At 37.0% G+C, this 25,640-nt stretch overlaps 1 protein-coding gene across 2 annotated transcripts in view; it reads right to left on the bottom strand.

The window, feature by feature from the left end:
* The window catches only part of DERA (deoxyribose-phosphate aldolase), a 294,170-nt gene that overhangs the window by 89,097 nt on the left and 179,433 nt on the right, over nt 1–25,640 (bottom strand). The window contains exon 8 of one of the 2 annotated variants that reach the window (XR_010127771.1): nt 10,836–10,896. Coding sequence is in view for 1 of the 2 variants with exons in the window: in XM_063672467.1 (XP_063528537.1) it covers nt 10,879–10,896 (18 nt within the window). In the remaining variant the exon portion in view is untranslated. Of the gene's footprint in view, nt 1–10,740; nt 10,897–25,640 lie in introns of those variants that run through there. The other variant, XM_063672467.1, reaches the window with a different exon arrangement.

The following is a 25,640-nucleotide window of genomic DNA, read 5'->3' as shown; positions in this document are numbered from 1 at the left end:
ACCAGGCCTCTAAAATTTCAGAAAACTGATCTCACATAAAAATGAGCAGCAGAAACGTATTGAAGTCAAGTCCCATGCAAAGTTATTATAAGATAAAAGAGAATAAGGAGCAGAATAACATCACTATAGATAATAAAAGCATATCAGAAAGACAGGGACAGATCAAAACTGTAATGTATTTCAAAATGAGCTAAAAGACATTAAGAACATGATACAAGATGTAAAAGAACAGCATAAATCAGAATTAGAAAAACTCAGAAATCAGGTGACAGAACATAGGAAAGAATTATAAATAAATGAAAAAGTCATTTCTGAAGTGAAGACTAAACTAGAAGGAACACAAAAGCAAATAAGAACTAAATATGCCTGAAAAGAATATTTTGTGAAAAGGAAAAAATAAAATAAAAAAGAAATAAAGAAAAAGGACTAAAGATAAATTGACGAAGAGAAGATAGGAAAAGAAGGTTCAAATTATACAATATAGGAATCCCTGAGGAAGAAAATTGAAATAAGGAAGAGAAAAAGTAATAAAAACAATGAATCAAAAATACTTTCCTGAAATTAAAAAAGAAAATTGAAACTATATATTGAAAAAACACACCACAAATCTAAGAATATCAACTCAGAATGACCAACAACAAGGTATTCTAATAAAAATCATTGGATTTTAAAGCAAAAAGTTTATTGAACATCCTAGAAAAAAAAAAGGCAAGTGATTTATAAAGAAAAAATTAGGTTATCATCAGACGTTACAACAGCAGTACGTTATGACAGAAGAAAACAGAGTAGCCTAATTAATATACTCAATGTCTATAGGAAATATTTTTAAAGGACTTTTTCCCAGTAAAAGTGACTTTCAGATAGAAAGAACATAAACAAACTGTCATCAATATGCAGGAACTCAAGGAATATTATTCCCATGAGCCCTTACTGAGGAATATACTAGTAATGAGCTTCAGATAATCCAAATCACTAGACAGACATAGACATAAGGACTGATGAGTAGGACTAAATACAGTATGTAAAACATACAGTTACTATAGAACTAAGATAAAATGAGCTTTAATAAAAGGGGAAAGTATAGTATTAAAGACTACATGTTTAGATAATATAGATATAGAATAGCTATAACACTTAATGGGGAGAATGGGGAAAGTATATGCAAAAACAATTTAGTTATTTTCAGTAATTATATTGCCAGTGATCTATTAGTATTGTTTGGGTATGTAATAGTAGAATTGGGTAAATGATTAATTATGCAATGTTCTGATTCTATGATCCCCTGTGTCCTTGGGAACTAAGATTTTGGTATGCAAGAAAGGAAATACAGATGCAATGTGGAAGTTAAGTTAAAAAAAAAAAAAAACTGTGTTCTGGAATTTAAATTAAAACTATCAGTGTCAACTCATGAAATAACTTTGTCCACTGAAGATGCTTAAAAACAACAACCATCTCTAGCAAACAGGTTGTGGCTTTAAAGTAACATTTCCCCCCAAAACAACACCCAAGTGTTCTTGAAGAAGTGGCTATTTCCATGTCTACGGTAAGAAATGTACGAGATGCACCTGGAAAACCCTGTCATGCCAAATAGCAAAACAAAATTATCAGTCATGTTAAAAGAACTTGATGGCATGGTGGCTAACGTGTGTAATCTCAGCACTTTGGGAAGCCAAAGGGGGTGGATCAGTTGAGGTCAGGAGTTCAAGACCAGCCTGGCCAACATGGCGAAATGCCGTCTCTACTAAATATACAAAATTAGCTGGGCATGGTGGCAGGCGCCTATAATCCCAGCTTCTCGGGAGACTGAGGCAGGAGAATCACTTGAACCCGGGAGGCGGAGGTTGCAGTGAGCTGAGATTACACCACTGCACTCCAGCCTGGGCAACAGAGCAAGACTCCATCTCAAAGATAAATAAATAAACAAACAAACAAATAAATAAATAAAAGAACTCGAAAGCCAACCTGAAGAAGCTCCCACTAGCCAAATGCAGGACAATTTAAGCTTCAGTGAAGATATTTGAATGGATCGAATGGGGATTGAAATTTCATCTTTCAGAAGGGATCAACACGACTCTGGATCCAGCTGCCAATTTGTAGAAATACAGAGGACAAAGGAAAGTGTTAAAAGGAAAAATACAGGCGATAAGAAATTTTGCAGATCAAATCCCTCAGGTTCTTCAGTGAATATCCTTCAGGTTCTTCAATAAATAATTTGTGAGGAAAAGAAAGGGATAGGGGGAGGACCTGCAGATTTAAAAATATTTAGAAGTCTAAAAATTTGAAAAATAGGCAACACAAAATTATAGTGGCTAGGGATACACAATTTTGATGAAACTATAAAGAACTGCCAAAAAATGCTTATTATAGAATTAGGATAGTGGTTACTTTGAAGTGAAAGAGAAGTGTTGAAACTGGAATGGGCTCCTTGGGTAGCCAGAAAAGTTCTATTTCTAAAGATGGGTAATTATTTCAACAAATGCCTCGCTCATTAATCTACACAGTTCTGTGTGATTTTTCTGTAACTGTGTTTCATTTTACAACAGAAATAATAAACAAATACATGCTAAATAAATATTAGCTATACTTAAAATCAAACTGAAAATATTTTGTAATATTCTAACATAATAAGAAGTAGCTAAATGGTAGAAAACAGAGCTTCAAAATTAAGACATTCTAAGAAAATCTCTCTGATTCTCTGATTACCACTTAACGTTTTTTGGAATACATGGGTGCCTAGCACTGAGCTTGAACCAAGGCCCAAACCCAGTTCTCCCTGGGATGTTTTAGCTTTTAGAAGAGCTCCCTCTTCTTTATTTAGAAATAATAAGCGACATACAACATCGCTGGTCAGGCTCCCCAGCACGCCAACTCTGGGACAGAGAGCTGCATGCATGAAGCTTATTGGGGAGTGCTCAAGGGACCAACATCTGTGAGGAAGTGAAGGAAGACGGATTACACCAGTGAAAGAATGCAATTGCGATGCAGGCAGACCTCAGACAGTCCCATGAAAGTCCTGAAGCTAGAATAAGTATTCAGAGTTGTCCCACCTTGAGGCAAGGAGCATGGGACTTTATTACACACAATTTGTTCTGGGCCCCAACAACCAGTCATAGACGAGGGCTGCTCTAGGGAAAGGAGTGTGAGCTACTTTGGGCCAAGTAGATCTCTTCCTTTGAGGGTAATTCCCAGACAGTCATTCAGGTCCATGCTGTCAACCACCAATTTCCCAGGTGTTTGGAATGAGTGCCTGCATCCTGAAGGAAGATCTAGACAGTGACCCACCACCAAGAGCAATTCAACCATTTTGCTCTCTTCAGTCAATCTATGTGTCAAGCATACTTTGTCTCTAGAAGCTTGCATTTCACCTTGCTCCTTCAGTACCTTTTGAGCCTATGTTCTGAAGAAGAGTTTCGCTTCAAACTTTCAAAGAAGTCAAGAAGTTTGGCCTTTAAAAGATTTTCTATGCATATCAAAATTCAATTTATGTGAAAAGTTGCAACACATTACTATTATCACAACATTGTTACTGATTCAATCAACACTTACTGAATGCAAAGCCTTAGGAACCCAGTGGTGAACACAGTCCCCTTTTGACTAAAGTTTACTGTTTCCTGCTTATTCACTCAATGTTGTTCAATGCTGCATAATGATGACATTCTCATATGTTCTGAGTAATCCTTCATTCACTTCCATTCTGGGGATAAATGTTACAGATGATATTTATGCCATTCTTAAAAAATCAGTAACATTTCAATTTTTCTGTGACATTTCTTCTCTGTGCTAAATGGTTTCTTTAACTTGATATCTACTTGAGATTGCGTCAGAAGAATGAGGCAGGGGCTTTAGATAGCAATTCAAGATAGACTTCCTGATGTCTTTATAACAATCGGGTTTCATACTCTTGAGACAGTTGAAAAAAGAAATCATACTACCTGTGTTTGCAATCGTTCCACATCATTCACTTTTTTGCATAAATACATAGAACATGTGTTGGGATTTAATTCTCTAGGGGTGTTTCACATTTCTGCATGTTAAGACATAATGCTTGGACTGTGGAACATACTTCTCACTTTATAATGTTGATTATTATTGTTATTTTTATCATTCTTTAGCTTTTTTCTCATCATTGATTTACATGCTGGTGTCCACCACACTATTAGGAACTGCTTCCGAGTAGGGGACAACATTTTATCCATCTTTTTGCCTCCAGGCATAGTGCAGTCCCTTGAACATGGAAGAGACTCAATAAGTGTGTTAAAATAAATTGAACTTGAGTACATAGAACTGTGCTGTGATTTATGCATAATATTAAAACTTTGCCCTAGCAAATGTTAAAGCTGTTGTTTTGCATTTCTACAAGAGTTCAATAGAACTTTTGGAATTCAAAGTTCCAAATATAAATTTCACTGGCTTTAAATAATTGTTTAATAATAAAATCCAGTATTAAGTAAAATAAGATTTTCTTGTATAAATTGTTTCTATCTTTTGTAAAAGCAATCTGGCAATATTTATCAATTTTTTAATCTATTTGTATACAAGTTCTTATGTAAGAATGTATCCTAAATAAATAATCTTAAATATAAACAAATATGTAGCCAAAATTGATGTTGAGTTTTCACTGTTTTCTCTTTAATCCTTCCTGGAAACCTGGATGGTCCAAGTTATCTTTACTCACTGTACTTCTGTAATTTAGGGAATATATTCTATATAGAAAAGGGGCTTCCAGTGTCCCTCAATTTTCATTTTCCAAACTCAAAAAAGAAACAAAACAAAACAAAATTTGAACCTTTAGCAAAAAGGTTGGCTATCTATTTAGGTTATTTATGGCTACTAATTGTTATCAGTACACAGAGATTTTAGGAATAGGTGTAGATTCCTGACAACTGTATAAATGAACACATAAAGATGTAATTTTGACAAGTGTTTTAATTTCACATCCTGATTTGGCCTTTGTGCCTGTTGGAAGACAACATTTGTTCTCTTTGATAAGCAGTAGAAATTTTATCAGATTTTGTAAAAATTAATGAAGTACAAGAAGTCAGAGACAAATGTTCTGTGATACCACTTTGCTAGAGCAAGATGACAGGAAAGCTGCAGGTTAAGGGCTCCCTAGGGAGTTTCTGAGCACTCATGAGGGAGAGTTGGAAGATCTGGAGATGCAGTGCACGAGCTGGGAATCCCTTCTTGGTGGACTATGGGAAATTACCATAGTCCACAGGTAATTTCTTCTCTCTTCCAGCTGCCATCTAACTATAGAGTAGGGGATCCGCAAAGAGTCTCCTATGAGCTCTTGAAAGAATTCTCCTTTCCCTCCTGGCCTTCTACTAGGTGAGTGCAAACAGTGCTGCCCCCAAACATCCTTGAACTTGAGGCAGGTTAAACTATGTAGCAGCTTCAGTTTCCCCCGTCAGCACCACAAATACTTAACTCCAGGCCCAGTCTGTAGCAAAGACCATAGTTGCCACCTGTCTTAGTCTGTATTGCTATAAAGGAATACCCAAGGCTGGGTAATTTATAAAGAAAAGAGGTTTACTTGGCTTACAATTCTGCAAGCTAAACCATAGCACCAGCATCTGCTTCTAATAAGGGCTTCAGGCTGTTTCCACTCATAGCAGAACGTAAAGGGGAGCCAGTGTGTGAGAGATCACATGACAAGAGAGGAAAGCAAGGGCAGGGGAGGTGCCAGATTCTTTTTAACAACCCGCTGTCCGGGGAACAAACAGCAAGAGCTCACTTACTACCACACGAGTGGCACCAAGCCATTTGTGAGCGATCTGCCCCCTGAGCCAAACACCTCCCACTAGACCCCATCTCCAACACTGGAGATCAAATTTCAACATGAGATTTGGAGGGGACAAATATTCAAACCATAGCACTCCCTTCTTCACCCAGGACCTAGAAGCAAGGCCTGACCACTATGAAAGTAACGACGGTATTAATACACGGCTTTGAAGTCATTAGCTATATTCAGAATAAGAGGACTATGGAAGGAGACCATCCTTAGTCTCATTTAATAATAGTAAATTGATCCGAATTCAAAAATAGCTTTCTGTTGCAGAGAAGTAAAATTCTTCTAAAGGATTTATTTCAAAGCTGTGCTAATTAATCCCTGGAGCTAGACAAGGGTGTCGTTTCATGCTGTTCCTGAGAAAAAGCCTCTCTCAGGGCACCAGCATTTCTCTCCTAGCCTCTGAGGCTCCAGGGGGCCGGCACAGCTGCAGTCTGGCCACCACCCCTGGGCAGAACCTGCAGAAGCTTCCTTTCTGTTCCTCTCAAGTAGCTTAGCAGACACTCCAAAAATGGATAAAAATGTAAGCAGACGCAGGATAGGATGTAGGGAGAAGAGCTCAGGAATTCCAGAACTTTACAACACTGAAAAATTTTACGGGCTCTGAATAAAGTACATATATATACGCATAATTTCAATTCTCCTTTCTCTTTATCTCATGGGATGAGGGGAAGAGGTTCCATAGTTACCAAGGGAACAAAATTTCAGAATCATAGCCTTGGGGATAAATGTCCAAATTTCCCTGGTGTTTCACAATATTGAAATAGAGAGGCCACTTGTAGCTGTAGAGGTATCAAACTGGGCCAGCCGCGGTAGCTCACGCCTGTAATCCCAGCACTGTCTGTGATTTGACCAGGAAATTGAGACCAGCCTGGGCAACATAGTGAGACCTCGTCTTTACATTTTTTTAAAAAAATTAATCAATGTATTAGTCCGTTTACACACTGCTGATTAAAGACATACCCGAGACTGGGAAGAAAAAGAGGTTTAAATGGACTTACAGTTCCACATGGCTGGGAGGTCTCAGAATCATGGCGGGAGGCAAAAGCGACTTCTTATACGGCAGTGTCAAGAGAAAAATGAGGAAGAAACAAAAGCGGAAACCCCTGATAAACTCATCAGATCTCGCGAGACTTATTCACTGTCACGAGAATAGCATGAGAAAGACAGGGGAAAGAATTGCCTCCCCTTAGGTCCCTCCTACAACACGTGGAAATTCTGGGAGATACAATTAATTCAAGTTGAGATTTGGATGGGGACACAGCCAAACCATATCAATCAACAAATATTTTTTTTAATAAAAAATAAAGAAATATTAAACTGTACTTTGGCCAAGGCCTCTTCAGGGGAGGAGAAAGACGAATCCATCAGCATCACTATTTGGGATAAAAGAGAATATGATGGAGCCTTAGGAAGATAAAACATCAATTTATGCAACCCATATCATCTACAAGTTAGGAAAAGAGGAAGTACCCATGGAGTGATATTTTGAAAGCTGAATAAATGCCAAGATGAGGAAGAGCCTTTGGGAACAGAGAATTGCATGAGGGAAAGAGGAGCAGGGCAAGTGAGCCAGCAGAGTTCAGGAAAGCTGTAGCATGGATATTGATTAATGAAGATAGCTGAGAATATGTCTGGAGAGACAAGCAGGGGCCATACCAAAGTCTCAACTTGATGTCTTGGGCAGTGGGGACTCAGGCCATCAACTCAACTGTGTCCTGAGATGTAACTAGTAGTTACAGGACATTAAAGGTAGAGAAACATAATGTACTGCAGTCAAGACAGCCATATCCTTGGAAGGGAGGATGTGGAAACCCACCTCTACACTGCCCTAGGGCAAGCCTTGTGCCCAGAGGCTCCAGTCCCACCGCTGACATTTATTCACTGTGTGAGCAAGTTAGCTAATCTCTCTGGAATTCCCCTTTTAATTCCTGTATGGTGGTGGATATTTATACCTATTTTGCAGGGTTGCTGTAACAATTAAGCGAGTTAATAATATAGGTAAAATCATGTATAGTATAATATCTGGCATGTAAATACTCAGTGAATGCAATTTTATTTTATCTTCTCCTTTATTCCATATTTTTATGTGACCATAACCCTACTGTAATGAATTTCTATCCTTTTCACCTGTTCAAGTCTAACTTGATTTGTTTATTCGCTTATTCATTAGTCCATTCATTCAGTGATGGTTATTAAGTGCTTGTCATGTACCAGGAAATGCGATACGGGTTGAAGATGAATATGGCAGTGCCCACTCTATTAGAAAAGGGAAATAAATAACTACACAAAGGCAATGTAAAAATTATATGAAATCTCCCTTCACCGCTCCAGTTGTAAGTGATCAATCATCTCTCTGATTTTTTATGCCACTTTCATCACTTATGGCAAAATTACCTTGAAATGTAGTTAACTTTTCAAGTGACTGTGACTCTTTTCCCCAACCAGATGTAAGTTCCGTAAGGAAGGGCACTATAGCTCATCATTGTTGTAATTTCCTCGGTGCCCTGATCATGCGAATTCCATAAATACATGTTAGTGATTGTGATAAGATGAAGAGGCAGGACCTTATTCACTCACACAGTTATGCAGACGAATTCCTGTCATTAACATGCTAACATTTTGCTCCCCATTTTGTGACTTACCATGGTATCCATGTCAAAGAAAACAAGGCAAGCATTATAAGTTAACGTCCATAAGACTAATGTGTCCTTGTCCATTACCTACAAATAATCATATTCCTAAACTTCAACACTTCTGAAGTCTTCATTCTCACCCCTACCCCACTTATAGTCTGTGGATGGGTGACCTAGCTTTTTCTTTCACATAAAAAGTAAAATGTACTGAATGAACATTCCTCAGATTTTTCGTCTCCTGTCCCTCACCTACACACCCATTTATATCTCCAACTACATTTCTTCTTCCCCATCCTGTCTTCATTCTTGCTTAGCATTACGCACGTCAACTCTCCTCTGATTTTGATTTTTTCTCAAATACAGATGAAACTTAATTCTTCACTTATTCTTCCCTATTGCAAACCCAATATATTTTTTAAGCCTTTTTCTGATGGCTACTTCCTTGGAGCAAATAAGCATGTTCAAGTGTCTCTAAGTAATTAAAAAGTAAGAAAGACGATGAAGGAGGGGAAGGAAGATGAAGATAAAAACCACTCTTTGACTGATTCCCCTCCACTACCTTATCTCTTCTCTCTATTCAGAGCCAACCTTAGTTTGAGTGTAGGTGCATTTTTAATGACTTTCCTCAAATTACAAAATGACTACAGTCTCAATGCAGAAGTCTTAGAAAACATATTTCACAAACATTTTTTATGTCTGTATATTTTCTTCAACATAATTTTAAGGGTTGTGTATTTTTTTAAGACTGAATCCTAAATTGCTTAACCAATGCCTTACAGTTGCACATCAAAGTTGTTTCCAGTTTTTTTCTTATAAACAATTCTATGATTAGTATCTGTAGATGTACTTCTTTTTACATATCTGTGATAATTTACTTACGAACAAAATGCAATTTCTTGGCCAGAGACCACATTTTGGAGGAGTTTAATGTATTCACAGCTAACCTGCCTTGAAAGAGTCCACTTAATATCTATCCTTCTTCTCCCAATGTTCTCTCTTCAGCCCACTGAGGTTACATGGCAGTGGCAAGAGAAAAATGAAGAAGCAGCAAAGTGGAAACCCCTGATAAACTCTTCAGATCTCGTGAGACTTATTCACTATTGTGAGAACAGCATGGAAAAGACTGGGGAAAGAGTTTCGTCCCCCTGGGTACCTTCCACAACACGTGACATCACTAAATCTCTTTGAATTGCCCTCCAAGTGTCCAGTTTTTAGATTGGACTCACTAACCCTAAAGCATTTGGAACTCACTAACCAAAAAGCATTCAGCACCATTGACAATCCCTTTCCACCTCCATGAAATTTTCTCCCCTCTTGTTTTCTGTCACACTACTGACCTTTGTTTTCTATTTTGCCTTTCTGTGCCTCCACCACCCCAGTCAGTCTTTTCCATATTCATTGTGCCGCCCATTAAAGTTGTTATACTGTCCTTGACCTTCTTTACAGTGTATTTGATCTTCCTGGGCAATCCCATCAACCAAAATATTAAACTACCACCTAGAAACAGATACTTCCAAAATCTCAACTTTCAGTCTAGAAATTTGTCTCCTTAGCTGGACATTGTCTTCAAACTCAATATTTCTAAAATTGAACTCATTATTTTTCACCCAAATTTTTCCTTTGCCTGCATTTTATATTTCACTTATGATGGCTCTATGATAGTACCTAGCTGTCTGCACCTCTGGTTATTTATCAAGTTCTACTCCTGTTCTCCTAGAGTTCTCCTGTCCTCTAAATGTGAACGAACTGTGATACATCCATTATACAGCACATTATATTTTAAACAATGATCAGCCTTCCATATTTTTCTGTAACCTATTGTTCTCTGCTCTCTATGTCATGTCCACACTGGGAACTAGGTCTGCGTCCACAGTAGACAGGACAATAATTATTTTTGTTACAAGGAGAGATATAAATTAATAACGTGCTTGTTTATATTAAATAAATGTTTGTTGAATTGAATGAATGAATGATGGTATTTTGCTCCTTGGCAAAATTCTTAAGTAGGCGATATCTTTGGTGTTTGCCTTCCTTTTCCTCATCCCTTCTATTATTTCTCCCTCTCCCAAGGCACTCAAGCCTTTCATGTTGACCAATCTCTCTTGTGAAATAGAAAAAGTGACTTGATACAAACTGTCCTTGTGAGATGCGTGATAACTCTCTCTGGAATATTTGCATGTTGAGAAGACAACGGGATAGCAAAATTTAACAAAAGCAGATGAATGGCAAGGGGAGGACAATTTGGGATGCACCAGAGGATGTTTGCAGCCATCTCATGTTGTCTGTGTGTAGCAGAGACAGAATTCTTACATGATATAGTAGTAATTAAAATTCTTTTAATTTGAAAAGACATATGAGAGTAGATTCCAGTGTCTCTCATCCACTATATAGAAACCATGGTCTTAGCTCACCCTCTTGATTGCCAGCTCAGTGACACGGGCCATGTTGTGGAAGTCAGTGGAGAGGAAGCCCCTGTAAGGGATAAAAACAAAGTTACATTCCCATGGTCTAAAACAGTCCTCGCAGTACATAGTTTTGCTATGTCAATAAGCCACATATCTCAATATCTCATTCTAGAAACTATTGTGTCCTTTATTCAATAGTTTAAAGCAGGAGGGAAAAAAATCTTCAAACATGCTAATTCTACACACAGTTCTTGCACTAAGTCATTAAAATCCCTCTTCAAAGCTTTGCAGGTACTTAAGTGGATTTAAAGGAAAGTGCAGGACAGTTCGTGTTTCAAGAATTATATAATACTCAGTCGGCTTAGCCCATGTTTTTTCTTTTCAAACTCACAGTGGCCCCCAGCTTTATGTGGAGAATACTGTGCTCACAGTAATGCTGATAGGCACAGCAGTCTCCTATTTCAGGCCACAAGATTCCTCATTACACACAGCTAATATAATGTTCTGCGTTGACACACTGGGTTCTCCCCAAACATCATTACATTCAATGTTGTTTCATAGGTGAAAAGAGGAAATTTCAGGGTAGGATCAGGACAACAAGAAACTGGTGTTTGAAGTGCTATGACATTATTTCACAAACTGTATATCTCAATCCAAGGATATTTTATATAGTAGACACTATAAATTTCACTTCACCTTTTTTTGGTATCTGCTGAAATGTATTTTCTTTTATTCCTGTGAAGACATTAGAATGAAAAATTGAAGTGTTCCCATCTTGCCAAATAGTAATCCTTCATTTCACTGAAATCCGCACTTGCCACTGTTGCTTTCAAAAGCAGCAGTATTTGGCAAATGACCTCACTGAAGATTCTGTTTCTCTTATCCCCACCAACAATATGTGTATGAAGAAGGCAAATATGCAGTCCTGCTTGTCATCCTCATTTGTATTTCTCCTCAGAAGTATCTCCTCCAAACACAGTACTGTATTTATTAATCTGTGTAACATTTATTATAAACTATGTGCAAGGAATTTGTATTCCTCATTATTCCCCTTTTGACTTCCTAGAATTCTCTGCCAGGTCTTTTTTTCTTTCTTTCTTTTTGTGGTGGCAGTGGTGAGATTCTAGTCAAGAATGACAAAAGGCTGGGTGCGGTGGCTCACGCCTGTAATCCCAGCACTTTGGGAGGCCAAGGCGGGCGGATCACTCGAGGTCAGGAGTTCAAGACCAGCCTGGCCAACATGGTGAAACCCCATCTCTACTAAAAATACAAAAATTAGCCAGGTGTGGTGGCACATGCCTGCAATGCCAGCTACTCAGAAGGCTGAGGCAGGAGAATCACTTGAACCCAGGAGGCAGAGGTTGCAGTGAGCCAAGATTACACCAATGCACTCCAGCCTGGGCGACAGATACAGACCCTATTTCAAAAAAAAAAAGAATGACATAGAGACATCTACTTCCAGCTAAGATGAATACCAGGGACCAGACTTAACCCTTGGCTGAAAAAAATACACAAAATACACGAGAAAGTTGTTTTCAAGACATTGAATACCAGAAAATTAAGGGCAATGATCACTGAGAGACGGGAAAGAAATAATACAAGTCTTATGAATGCACCAGCCTACTTACTGGAGAGTACTAGGCTGTAGGACAAGAAAGAAAAACCCAGGAAAAGCCCAGAAGGGTTCCTGAATTGAGGAAACAGAGCTAAAAGTCTCAGTAGGCCGAGGCAACCAGAATTCATAGTGCAGGGTACCAGAGAAGAGAGAGCTTCAGACAAAGAGAGGTCTGAAAGTCTTCAGTGGGTCTCCCTGGAGTGTAAAAGAATTATACCCCATCATAGATCTCTGCCCAGAAATACCACAGGTAATAGAATTACTAGACAAGGTCATTGAAACAATTATTTTAACTGTAGTAGTCTGTGTGTTCACTAAGTTAGAGGAAAGCTTGAGCAAAGACATGCAAATATATAAAACATGTAAATCAAATTTCTAGATACTAAAACTACAATGACTGAGATGAAAAATACAACGCATGGCAATAACAACATATGAGATGATGGACATGAAAATATCAGTGAATTTTCAGATAAAGAATTAGTGATATGGTTTGGCTCTGTGTTTCCACCCAAATCTCATATTGTAGCTCCCGTAATTCCCATGTGTTATGGAAGGGACCTGGTGGGAGATGACTGAATCATAGAGCAGGTCTTTCCCATGCTGTTCTCATGATAGTGAATGGGTCTCATAAGATCTGATGGTTTAATAAACGGGAGTTTCTCTGCACAAGCTCTCTCTTTGCCTGCCACCATCCACGTAAGATGTGTCTTGCTCCTCCTTGCCTTCCGCCATGATTGTGAGACCTCCCCAGCCATGTGGAACTGTAAGTCCAATTAAACCTCTTTCTTTTGTAAATTGCCCCAGTCTCAGGTATGTCTTTATCAGCAGTGTGAAAATGGACTAATACTATTAGAAATTATGAAAAAAGAAACACACACCAAAAAAAGGCTAAAAAAATGAACAGCACTTCTGTGAGTTGTGGGACAGCTTCAAGTGGCTTAATATATGTGTAATTGGTGTCTACAAAAGAGAAGGGGCAGATAAAACATTTAAAGGTATCATGGTCAATTTTTTTCCAAATTTGATAAAAACTATAAACCCACAAATCCTAGAATCTCAATGAACCCCAAGCACAATAGAAATAAAAAAAATACATCAAGGAACATCAAAATTAATTTGGTCAAAACGAGGGATAAAATTTTAAAACTGGCCAGGCACAGTAGCTCACACCTGTAATCCTAGTGATTTAGGAGACCACAGCAAGAGGCTCTCTTGAGGGCAGGAGTTCAAGACCAGCCTGGGCAACATGGCATAAGCCTATCTCTACAAATTTTTTTGTTAATCAGCCAGGCATGGTAGTATGTGTAGTCCCAGCTACTTGGGAGGTTGAGGTGGGAGGATCACTTGGGTCCAGGAGTTTGAGGTTGCACGAGCTATGATGGCACCATTGCACTCCAGCCTGAGCAACAAAGCCAAATCCTGTCTTACAAAAAAAAAAAAAAGAAAGAAAGAAAAAGTTGTAAGGTATCGGGCGGGGGGAAGCATATTATATACAGAAGAACAAAGATAAACATGACAGCAGACCTTTTATTAGAAACAAGACAAGCAGGAAGATAGTGGAACAGTATCTTTTTTTTTTCTTTTAAGACAGAGTCACACTCTTTCACCTAGGCTGGAGTGCAGTGGTGCAATATCAGCTCACTGCAACCTCCAGCTCCTAGGTTGAAGCGATTCTCCTACCTCAGCCTCCCAAGTAGGTGGGACTGCAGGTGTGTGCCACCATGCCCGGCTAATTTTTGTATTTTTAGTAGAGACAGGGTTTTGCCATTTTGGCCAGGTTGATCTCGAACTCCTGACCTCCAGTGATCTCCCTGTCTAGGCTTCCCAAAGTGCTGAGTGTGAGCCACCGCACCCAACCCAGTATCTTTTAATAACAAGAATAAAATTGTCAATCTAGAATTTTACACCCAGCAAAAATATCTTTCAAAAATGAAGGCAAAATAAAGACTCATTTAGGTGCACAAAGCTGAAATACTGCATTAGAAACTATGTAGATAAATATAAAATCTTTTTATTATTATTAAAATCTCCCCCCCAAAAAATAGCACTTAAAGCAAAAATAATAAGAATATATTAGAGTTTAAACATTAGTAGTTAAGGAAATGCAAATTAAAACCACAATTAAATACTAGTATATACCTATTAAAATGTCCAAAATTAAAAATACTGATGATGTTGAGCAACTGGAACTCTCGTACACTGCCAGAAAAATGTAAAATGTTACAACCACTTTGAAAAAGTTTAACAATTTCTTAAAAAGTTAAACATACACCTGCTAGCTATTCTCCTCTTAGGTATTTATATAAAAGAAATGAAAGCCTAGGTCCACACAACAACTCTTCACAAATGTTCACAGCTTTATTTGTAATAGTCAATAACTGGAAACAATCTAAATGTCCATCAGCAAACAAATGAATGGGCAAACAATGTGAAGTATCCATACAAAGGAGTTTTATTCAATAATACAAAAAATGAACTACTGATATATGTACCAACATGAATGAATATCAAGATAATTATGTTCATAATAATGCAAGTCCTAGCCAGAGCAACCAGGCAAGAGAAATAAATAAAAAGCCTTCAAATTGGAAAAGAAGAGGTCAAATTATCTCTGTTCACTAATAACATGATCTTATACCTAGAAAAATTTAAAGAGTCCTCCAAAAGACTTTTAGACCTGATAAATCACCTTAGTAAATTATTGGGATATAAAATTAACATACACAAATCAGTTGTATTTCTACACAACAACACTCAAGCTAAGAACCAAATCAAGAACTCAAATCCATTTACAATAGCTGCAAAAATAATAAAATACCTAATAATACATTTAACCTAGGAATACATTTAACTAAGGAGGTGAAAGAGCTCTATAAGAAGAACTACAAAACACAGATGAAAGAAATGGTAGATGACACAAACAAATGGAAAAATATCCCATGCTCATGGATTGGAAGAATCAATATTGTTAAAAATCATCATACTACCCAAAGCAATCTAGAGATTCAATACAATTCCTATCAAATTACCATTTGATAATGGTAATTTTCACAGAATTAGAGAAACAATTCTCAAATTTATACGAAACCAAAAAAGAGCTGAAATAGCCAAAGCAATTCTAAGGAAAATAAAAAACCAGAGGCATCACATTACCTGACTTCAAAATACACTACAAGGCTATAGTAATCAAAACAGCATAGTCCTGGTACAAAAATAGACACATAGATCAATGGAACAGAACAGAGAACCCAGAAATAAAGCCACATACGTACGACCAACTGATCTTCGACAGAGTCAACAAAAATAAACAATGGGGAAAGGACACTCCATGCAATAAATGTGATGGGAAAACTGGCTAGCCTTAAGCAAAAGGTTTACCATATACAAAAATTAACTCTCTTATTGTATATAAAAATTAACTGTACACAAAATCCATATACAAAAATTAACTCAAGGTGGATTAAAGACTTAAACGTAATACCTGAAACTGAAAATCCTAGAAAAAAAAAACCTAGGAAAAACTTTTCTAGACATTGGCTTAGGCAAAGAACTTGTGAGTAAGACCTTAAAAGTAATTGCAACAAAAACAAAAATAGACAAATGAGAATTAAACTGAAGAGCACAGCAAAAGAAACAATCAGCAGAGCAAACAGACAATCTACAGAATGGGATAAAATATGCATATGACATATGCATCTAACAAACTATGCATCTGACAAAAGTCTAATATCCAGAATCTATGAGGAACCGAAACAAATCAACAAGAAAAAAAGCAAATAACCCCATTAAAAAGTAGGTAAAGTAACTGAACAGACATTTCTCAAAAGAGGACACATATGTGGCCAACAAACATATGAAAAAATGTTCAACATCACTAACCATCAGAGAAATGCAAATTAAAATCAAAATGAGATACCATCTTACACCAGTCAGAATGGCTATTATTAAAAAGTCAAAAAATAACAGAAGTTGACAAGAATGCGGACCACCAACACATTTACACTGTTGGTGGGAATGTAAATTAGTACAACATTTATGGAAAACAGTATGGAGAGTCCTCAAAGAACTAAAAATAGAACCACCATTTGATCCAGCAATCCCACTACTGAGTATCTACCCAAAAGAAAAGAAATTAGTATATCAAAAAGACACCTGGCCTCATATGTTTATCACAGTACTATTCACAGTAGCAAAGTTAGAGAATCAACTAAATTTCCTTCAATGGTTGATTGGATAAAGAAAATGTGGTATACGTACACCATGGAATACTACACAGCCATAAAAAGAATGAAATTATGTATTTTGCAGCACCATGGATGGAGCTGGAGGCCAACATCCTAAGTGAAATAACAGAGAAACAGAAAACCAAATACTGCGTGGTCTCAAGTAGGAGCTAAAACAGTGGGTACACATGGACATGGTGATGGAGATAATAGACATTGGGGACTCCAAAAGTGGGGATGTTGGGAAGGGAGTGGGGGTTGAAAAATTACCTGTTGAGTACAATGTTCACTACTTGGGTGATGGGTTAACTAGAAGCCCAAAGCTCATCATTACACAATATATCCATGAAACAAACCTGCACATGTATCCTCTGAATCTAAAATGTGAAAATTACTATTACTATTATGTTGAGAAAAAGAAGCCACCCCAAATAACAGTACACATATATTAAATTCCGGAAAATACAATGTAATCTATAGTGATGAAAAGTGGATCAATGGTTGTCTGGGGATTAAATAAGGTAGGGAGAGGATGTCACCAGGTTATACATATGCTAAATTATATTTAAATGAAAGTTAAATAATATACTTTGAATGTATGCAGTTTAGGTATGTCAATTACATTTCTATAAAGCTTTTTTTAAAATATAAAAGAATTGCATAAAATATAAGTGCTATGAATCAGGGTTTTTTTTTTTTTTTGGTCTATCTTAATGGTGGTATCCCAAGCATAGACATATAACGTATATTCATTCAATATTTCTTTAAGCCAAAGTACTAGAAAAACTGGCATGTGGTTACAGTTGTCACATATAACTGTGCCATGTTGCCTTTTCAGAGGGCCATGTGCAGAAGATGCCCATCTATTAAGATATGCCCCTGTTATAATTTTTTACTAGCTGAGCTGGTGGCATTCTGTGATTCGGAAAAGCATTAAGTTTACCAGCACTTCATTTTGACTCTTCTCACTTGACTACTGGGGATTATTAAATAATGACTATATTAAGGTATTGACTCTTATATGTTTCAAACATGGAAACTTTAAATTTGGGTGGCAGAGATTGCTGGCTGTCTACCAAATATTCATGATCATCCTCCATAAGGTAGAGATGATATTGAGAAGGGGCTGCCCTGTTAAAGCCTCAGGTCCTGCTATATGATTTGTGTGGACTAGTGCAAATAAAGATGATAAAAATGCAGACCCCTCTTTAAAAATATATATATTAAGAATTTCAAGATGGTAATAGCAGAGCATTAAACCAAACATGGAACCCTTCTAAGTGTGGGGCCCTGTCCTGCACAGGTCACATAACCATAAAGCCATACCTGCTCAGCCCCTGTTGCATATGGGGTAGGAGTTAAGGAAAGGATGTGATTAGTTCTCGCCATCAGAATGTGAGCAGAAGTGACACGTATCACTTTCAGCCAAGATGTTTAAGAAGCAAGTGTGCCTTCTCTATCCTCTGTCTTCTGCCAGTTGGATGTCCTTGATCAAAGTGATCTCAGATGCCTTATAGTGAGCGTGTCAGAGCCTCCATAGTTGAGTCTCAGAATAACTGCAACCCACAGAGCTTGCCCTTCCCCCTCCACTTAAACTAGTACCAACCAAAAGCATCGAATGTTATTTTAGTGAAAATAAGTGTCTGACATGATAAGCCCTTAAGATTTAGGGATTTCCTGCTACAGCAGCTAGCATTAACTTAACCAATACAAGAGTTGAGAATGTAAGACTTTTAGCTGAAATTCCTTAAAATCCAGAGAGACAAAAGAGTTTGCCATTCCACTCATATCAAGTCTCAATCTCTAATTCTCCTCTCTGTTCTAAGCTCTGAATAACTTTGGACACATAGTAGATGCTCAAAGCACATTTATCCATTCATTATTTTAACAAACAGTTTCTGAGCAACTCCTACGTGCCAGGTACTGGGTACTATGGATTCAGCAGTGAATAAAATAGATGAAGTCCCTGCCCTCATGTAACTTACATTTAAAAGGAAGACTCCATTAAATAAATGAATGAATGAAAGGATGAATGTATCAGGAGGAAAGGAGACAATACGAGGTAACTGTGAGGAATTTTATTCCCCAAAAATTGTCATAATACATATAAAATTGCTATATCAGTTAAGGCTGACTTATACATCCATTGTAGGACTTAACTGCCTTTGAGCAGAAAATTCCCCTGTAAATGAATGGGTTTCAAACCATCACTCAGTACACCTACAATCATTCATGGTGGCAGGGGAGTAGTAGAAAGCAGGAGAATTATTCATTCTCTTCTTAACCCAAAATGAAAAGCTTAGAGAGATGCCATTTAAAAGAAATCCATTTTGCCCATTAACTAGATTCTATTGCACTACCATCACCTTCAGCAGATAGAGCCCACATTCTCTAATCATAAAAAATATAGTATTTTGGATCTTATTGTAAAAATCTTACAGAAATAGCTGTAACACTACTGTATAACAGTGAACTTAAAGTGCTATGATAAGCATACACAGGCTAGCAGGGCTTTCAAGTTCAACATTTGAAGCAATAATCATTTTTTAATGATTGTAATTATTTTACATCTAAGTAAGCAATTTTAAGGGCAAAATATTTTAATTAACATATGCAGAAGCTATACAATTTAACTGAAGCCCTTATTTCCCAAAACTCAAGAGATTTCTGAAGGCCTTGCCCAAGCACAGACACAGCTTTATATTAATCCAGCATTTTACCTCCCCTTTCCAAATTTCATCCCAGTAGAAATAAGCTATTCTAAACTGTTAATTCTCTACCCTGTCTTTTTAAGTGCAAAATATGTATAAAATATGTACAAATAATAAGTATGAGACTCAGTGGTCTATCTCAATGAAACACACCCATGTAATCACTTCCCAAGTTAAGAATCAGAACAATCCCAGACCTCACCTGTGTTCCCTGCCAATCACAATCCCTTCTGTCCTCCTCAAAGTTAACTTCTAACACCACAGATTATTTTTGACTATTTTTGAACTCTATATAAATGAATCTTATAATACATATTCTTTGTTCTCCCAGCTTTCTATTTTAAAAACTTTTAAACCTACAGAAAAGTTATAAGAATAGTACCAAACAAACCCCAGATATTATTAACTTATGTTTTCTAGTTGTCAACATTTGCCTACACTTGCTTAACCTACCTCTATCTCTCTTTATAGATGATAGATAATAGAGCGATGATAGATAGATAAATAGATAGCTGATAGAGATAGATAGATAGATAGATAGATAGATAGATAGATAGATAAACTGAATCACTAGAGGGTAAGTTTCAGATTATGGATATGATACCCCATTTTTAAATACTTCATCCATATCCCAAAAATGAAGCCATACTGTTATATAACCATATTACCACACCTAAAAAATTGATAATAACTCCATAATACCTAATATCCAGTCCATATTTAATTTATTTTCTTCAATGATACCAAAAATAACCTTTATAAACTTTTTTTCCAAGAGGTCTCATTCATTACATTTGGTTGTTAACTGTCTCTTTAGCTTCTTTTAATTTAGGACCTAACCCCTACTTCTTTTTTATCCACAACATTTCCTTTTCAGAAAATCCTAACCAATTTGTCTTTTTAGGGTATGTCACACTCTGGATCTGTCTACTTCTTTATGGTGTTGTTTAGCTTGTGTCTCCATCATCTGTATTTTCCCTACATTGTAGGTTTGATCTGGAAGATTCAGATATTTAAGTTAAATATTTTATGAAAAGTATACTTCATAGAAGGACATTCTATCTGTACATCTATTCAATACACTTTGATATCCATTCTTCTCATGTAACTTCCTTCCTAATTTTCTGTGGCCATTTCCAAGAATAGCAGCAGTTAAGCCCCAGGAACCCTTCAGTAAAACTGAAGACATTAATAGAATATATGGAGGAGAGATGCTTGTCCATAAACACATGGCAGTTTGACTCAGTTGGCCATAGCATCATTTTCATTGAGGACTTAGTTCCCTGATCCTCATGATTGGCTGCTATAATCTGAATGTGTGCCCCTTAAATTCATATGTTGAACTTCTAACCCCAAAGGTGATAGTTTGGGAATTGGGCCCTTTGGGAGGAGATTAAGTGATGAGGGCTCCACCCTCATGAACAGGATTAGCACCTTATAAAAGAGACCTGAGACCCCTCATTCCTTCCCTATATGAGGTTACAGTGAGAAAATGGCTGTCTATGAGAAAGTGGGCCCTCACTAGACTCCAAATCTGCCAGCGCCTTGATCTTAGACGTCTCAGCCTCCAGAATGGTGAGAAATAAATTTCTGTTGTTTATAAGCCACCCAGTTTAAGGTATGATGATGGCAGCCCCAATGAACTAAGACAATGGCAGAACAGAATCTTTAATTCCATGAAAGAAGGACAACATACTTTTCAAAAAGTTTTTTTACAGAGAGTAGCCAAGGCTGTTTTTGCAGTGACCATTTATTAAAGACAAATATCTCTCCCTAGCACATTTCATGTCTATCGACATCAAAAAAGGCAGGAAAATAGAAGTAAAATGAAATTAGAAAATCAACAGGGAGACAATGATAGTATTAGAGAGGTGGTTCTCAAACTTTTTAGGCCATGACTTACTACCAATTATACATGAGTATATATAAACTGAAATAAACATTTCACAAAACTTATCCTTACTACACGTGAAGAAACATATCTTAGCCTACGTCGTTAAAAAAAAAAAAAGAATCTGTGTTTATCCATAAAATGTTCATAACCCCCAAAGGTTCATGAGTTGGAGCTGGAGGGGAAAAATGCATTAGATTAGCTAGGCTAAGTGTTTAGCAAAAAATGAAGAGGAGTTAGAGTAATAGCTTACCTCAGTTGAGAGTTAGCTGTTATATCTTAATTATTCAAATCTACTTTTTTCTCAGCTATCGCATCATGCAGAGACCAATTGGAATCAAAAGACTTTAGTTTGAATTCCTACATATCTGCTTTTCACTGGAAGACCTTGGGCGTGTTCTTTGGACTTTTCTGGAAATGTGGAAATGTATTCTTCCTCTTCGAAACAGATAATGTCAAGTTCACAGAGTTGTTGCACAAGTTAAAGAAGGAAAGGAACGTGAAAGTGCCTGGCACAAAACAAGCAAATACTGTTTTATGGTTCTAGGGGGTAAGCTCTAAAGCCATAGTGCAATTTCCCTTTTGCTTGAAGAAATCAGAGTAAGTAAACTAAGTGAGCTTTCTCAATCATTTTCAAGTGTGTACCATCACCTTGACAAACCATCACCTCCTGTATTTCAGGCAGTCTGTGAAAAGAGTAGGTTGGACAGGGAGAAGCACTAGGAAAAAAAAAAAAAAAAAATCTCAGTACATGTCTAAATCCTCCAGAGTAACACGATTCTTGGATAAAGAAACAGTGAAAATTGGCACAAATGACCAGCTCAGACTATATAAAATTCCTGCCATGAAAACAGTAACTGAAAACCAGTAAAATGGTTTAGGTTTGTGCTGGTTTATTCCTCTAAGCGGATGTATCTCGCTTATCATTTGTTTTCATTATTCCTGATGTGTTGCCTATCACATCACAAGCTTCTTCAAAGGGAAAGGAATAAGCAGTTGTCATAACAACAAAGCTCTTCATTACCCTGGGAACCTTCGACAGCTTTATTTAAAATGAAGGAGAAAAAAGAACCCTAACCAATTAGCTTTATCAGTCTGATTCATGTTCTTCTTAAACTGATAACTGTTTCCTGAAGAACTTACAATTTGATGGGGAATGTGTCATGAATATTTATGCTAACATAAAACTCGGAGAAAAATTGGCAAGCTAATTATCACTTGGAAGGTGTTTCTGGTCAAATTCCTGCCCAGTGATCCATTTGATTTTTTAAAATGACTTTTATTAAACAAATCAAAGAATTAGTGGGACTTTTGCCAACATCTATCCATTGGTTCAAGAAGAGCAATGAGACCTATTTAGGTTTAAACTTTAAAGCCAAGGCTTCACCCTCACTAATTTGATTTGCGTTAACTTTTCATTCAGTTAAACCGGAAATGTTATTGCCTGCCTTCCTCCCTTCCTTCTCTGTGCCAGAGATACAGTGGAAGTCCCTAGACAGTTTTAATTCTGCCCTTCTCTGCAGAATGAAAAAAGCAGATGTTTTCTTCTGGCTGCTGGAGATAAGACTGAGAAGTAATTATTGTTCTGATCCCAAATCCCACAGGTGTTTTCATTCCTGCCCTGTGACCACAGGAAAAATAAATAGTAAATCTGAGAGGGTCTTGTTGGGGTGCTTTCCAGGTTCAGGCTTAAAGCCAAATCTTTTAATATCTCCCACAAGTGAAAAACTATGCAAGAGTCAGCAAGCTTCTTCTGTAAAAAGCTAGATATTAAATATTTTTGACTTTGCAAGACATAGGGTCTCTGTCAAAATATTCAGTTCTGCCATCTTTGAGTCAACCAGCCATAGATAATATGTAAATCAATGAATTAGGCTGAATTTGGTCCAACCAAAGTTTGCTGACCCCAAAGGCTTCCCAAGAGATTAGCTATCTACCACCAAAGAAACAAGTACGTAAGTTACTTAAATAAACAATAGTGAACACCTAGAAAGCAGGCTCACAGGCCGGGTGTGGTGGCTCACACCTGTAATCCCAGCACTTTGGGAGGCCAAGGCAGGCTGATCACCTAAGGTCGTTGAGTCGGAGACGAGCCTGACCAACATGGAGAAGCCACGTCTCTACTAAAAATACAAAATTAGCTGGGCGTGGTGGCACATGCCTGTAATCCCAGCTACTCAGCAGGCTGAGGCAGGAGAATTGCTTGAACCTGGGAGGCGGAGGTTGTGGTGAGCTGCGATCGTGCCATTGCACTCCAGCCTGGGCAATAAGAGTGAAACTCCGTCTCAAAGAAAAAAAAAAGAAAAAAGAAAAAGAAAGCAGGCTCACAAACATTTTCACAAATACTATTTCATTTAATACTGAAATGAAGATTACCCTAAGAGACAGTAATCATCATTTTCTTATCTTACACATGAGAAAGTCATACTTGAGTTGCTCAGGTAACTCCTCTGCTACATCAAACAGCTGATATCTTGATTTCAGTTTCAATGCTGTTTCCACCACATACCCAGCTGTCTAGTAAACAATGCACATTATACAGATCAAACAGAAAGAAATGTAAGTGATAACAATTTCTATAGATACAGTTATTGGTCAGCAGAGTGCAATATATCAACACTCATCTAGTCCCATTGAGTCAAGCATTAGACCAAGCTGTGAGTAACCAGAAAGCCAGAAAATTCTGTGTGCTGGTCACAGGGTTATTTCTCGAGTAATCATAGAGGCCTAATACACTCTAAACTGTCTGTTTTCTCAAACTGAAACCAAGAAAGACTTCAGCAATTATTTGGAGTCAAGGGAGGAATGCCATCCAGAAAGAGTCTGCGCTGAATCAAATTCAGAAGGAGTATGGATCAAGCTTGGAACATACTTAGAGTCTACATATAAGTAAGATTCTTCAGTTATGGAAGATTTTGCATGCAACTATTAATTATGACAACTCTACACAGTCAGAACATTGTATTAGGAAACACAGATGCACCATCTGTTAAGAAAACATGATTTAACTGATTTTTTCGTTAGACTTTAGCCTTGCAAATATTAACTCTATATTGTCCAGCTCAAATGAAAGTCTCAGTGAAAAATACTGCTGATGAGGCATCTGTAAGTGATACCCTATGTATCTAATTCAATTGAATTCTATACCTGACACCTAGGCATTTACTGAGTGCCTAGGTGTCAGGAATAGTAAAATAATCTCTGCTTTCAGGGAGTTCACAACTTTAGCAATAAGAATAAAACATCCATAAAAATGAATATGATACAATGAAGAATTTAGTTTGGAAAGGATTTAGTATTATCTGGATTCAAAAAAAGCAGACACCTGGAGAAAGACAAGGGAGATTTCATAAAGCAACATGTCTTAGTTTGTTCAGACTGCTACAAAAATACTATAGACTGGTTGCCTTACAAACAGTGGAAATTTATTTATTCCAGTTCTAGAGGCTGGAAAGTCCAAAATCAAGACACCAGGAGATGTGGTGTCTGATGAAGACCTCTTCCTCATAGACAGCCATCTTCTCACATAACCTCATGGATGAAAGATGTGAGGAGGCTCTCTGGGATCTCTTTTGTAGGGACCGTAATCCTATTCATGAAGCCTCCACTCTCATGCTCTAATCTCCTCCAAAGACTCCACTTTCTAATACTATCACTGATATGGTCTGGCTCTATGTCCCCACGCAAATCTCAATTTGTAATCCAAATTGTAATCCTCACATATTCAAAGAGGAACCTCATGGGCAGTTCCTCGTACACTTCTCGTGATAGTAAGTTATTATGAGATCTGATGGTTTTATAAGGGGCTTCTCCCCCCTTTGCTCTGCACTTCTCTCTCCTGCCACCATGTGAAGAAGGATATATTTGCTTCCTCTTCCACCATGACTGTAAGTTTCCTGAGGCCTCACCAGCCATGCAGAACTGTGAGTCAATTAAACCTCTTTCCTTTATAGATTAGCCAGTCTTGGGCAGTTCATATATATATATATATATGTGAATATATATATGAATATATGTATATGAATATATATGAATATATATATGAATATATGTATGTGAATATATATGAATATATATGAATATATGTGAATATATATGAATATATATATGAATATATGTATGTGAATATATATGAATATATATATGAATATATGTATGTGAATATATGAATATATATGAATATATGTACGTGAATATATGAATATATATGAATATATGTATATGAATATATATGAATATATGTATATATGAATATATATGAATATATATGTATATATGAATATATATGTATATATGAATATATATGAATATATATGTATATATGAATATATATGAATATATATGTATATATGAATATATATGTATATA

This window comes from Pongo pygmaeus, chromosome 10, assembly GCF_028885625.2.
Source record: "Pongo pygmaeus isolate AG05252 chromosome 10, NHGRI_mPonPyg2-v2.0_pri, whole genome shotgun sequence".
NCBI lineage: Eukaryota > Metazoa > Chordata > Mammalia > Primates > Hominidae > Pongo > Pongo pygmaeus.
The sequence above is the reverse complement of the archived record's forward strand: the minus strand, read 5'-3'. Positions and strand labels throughout refer to the sequence as shown.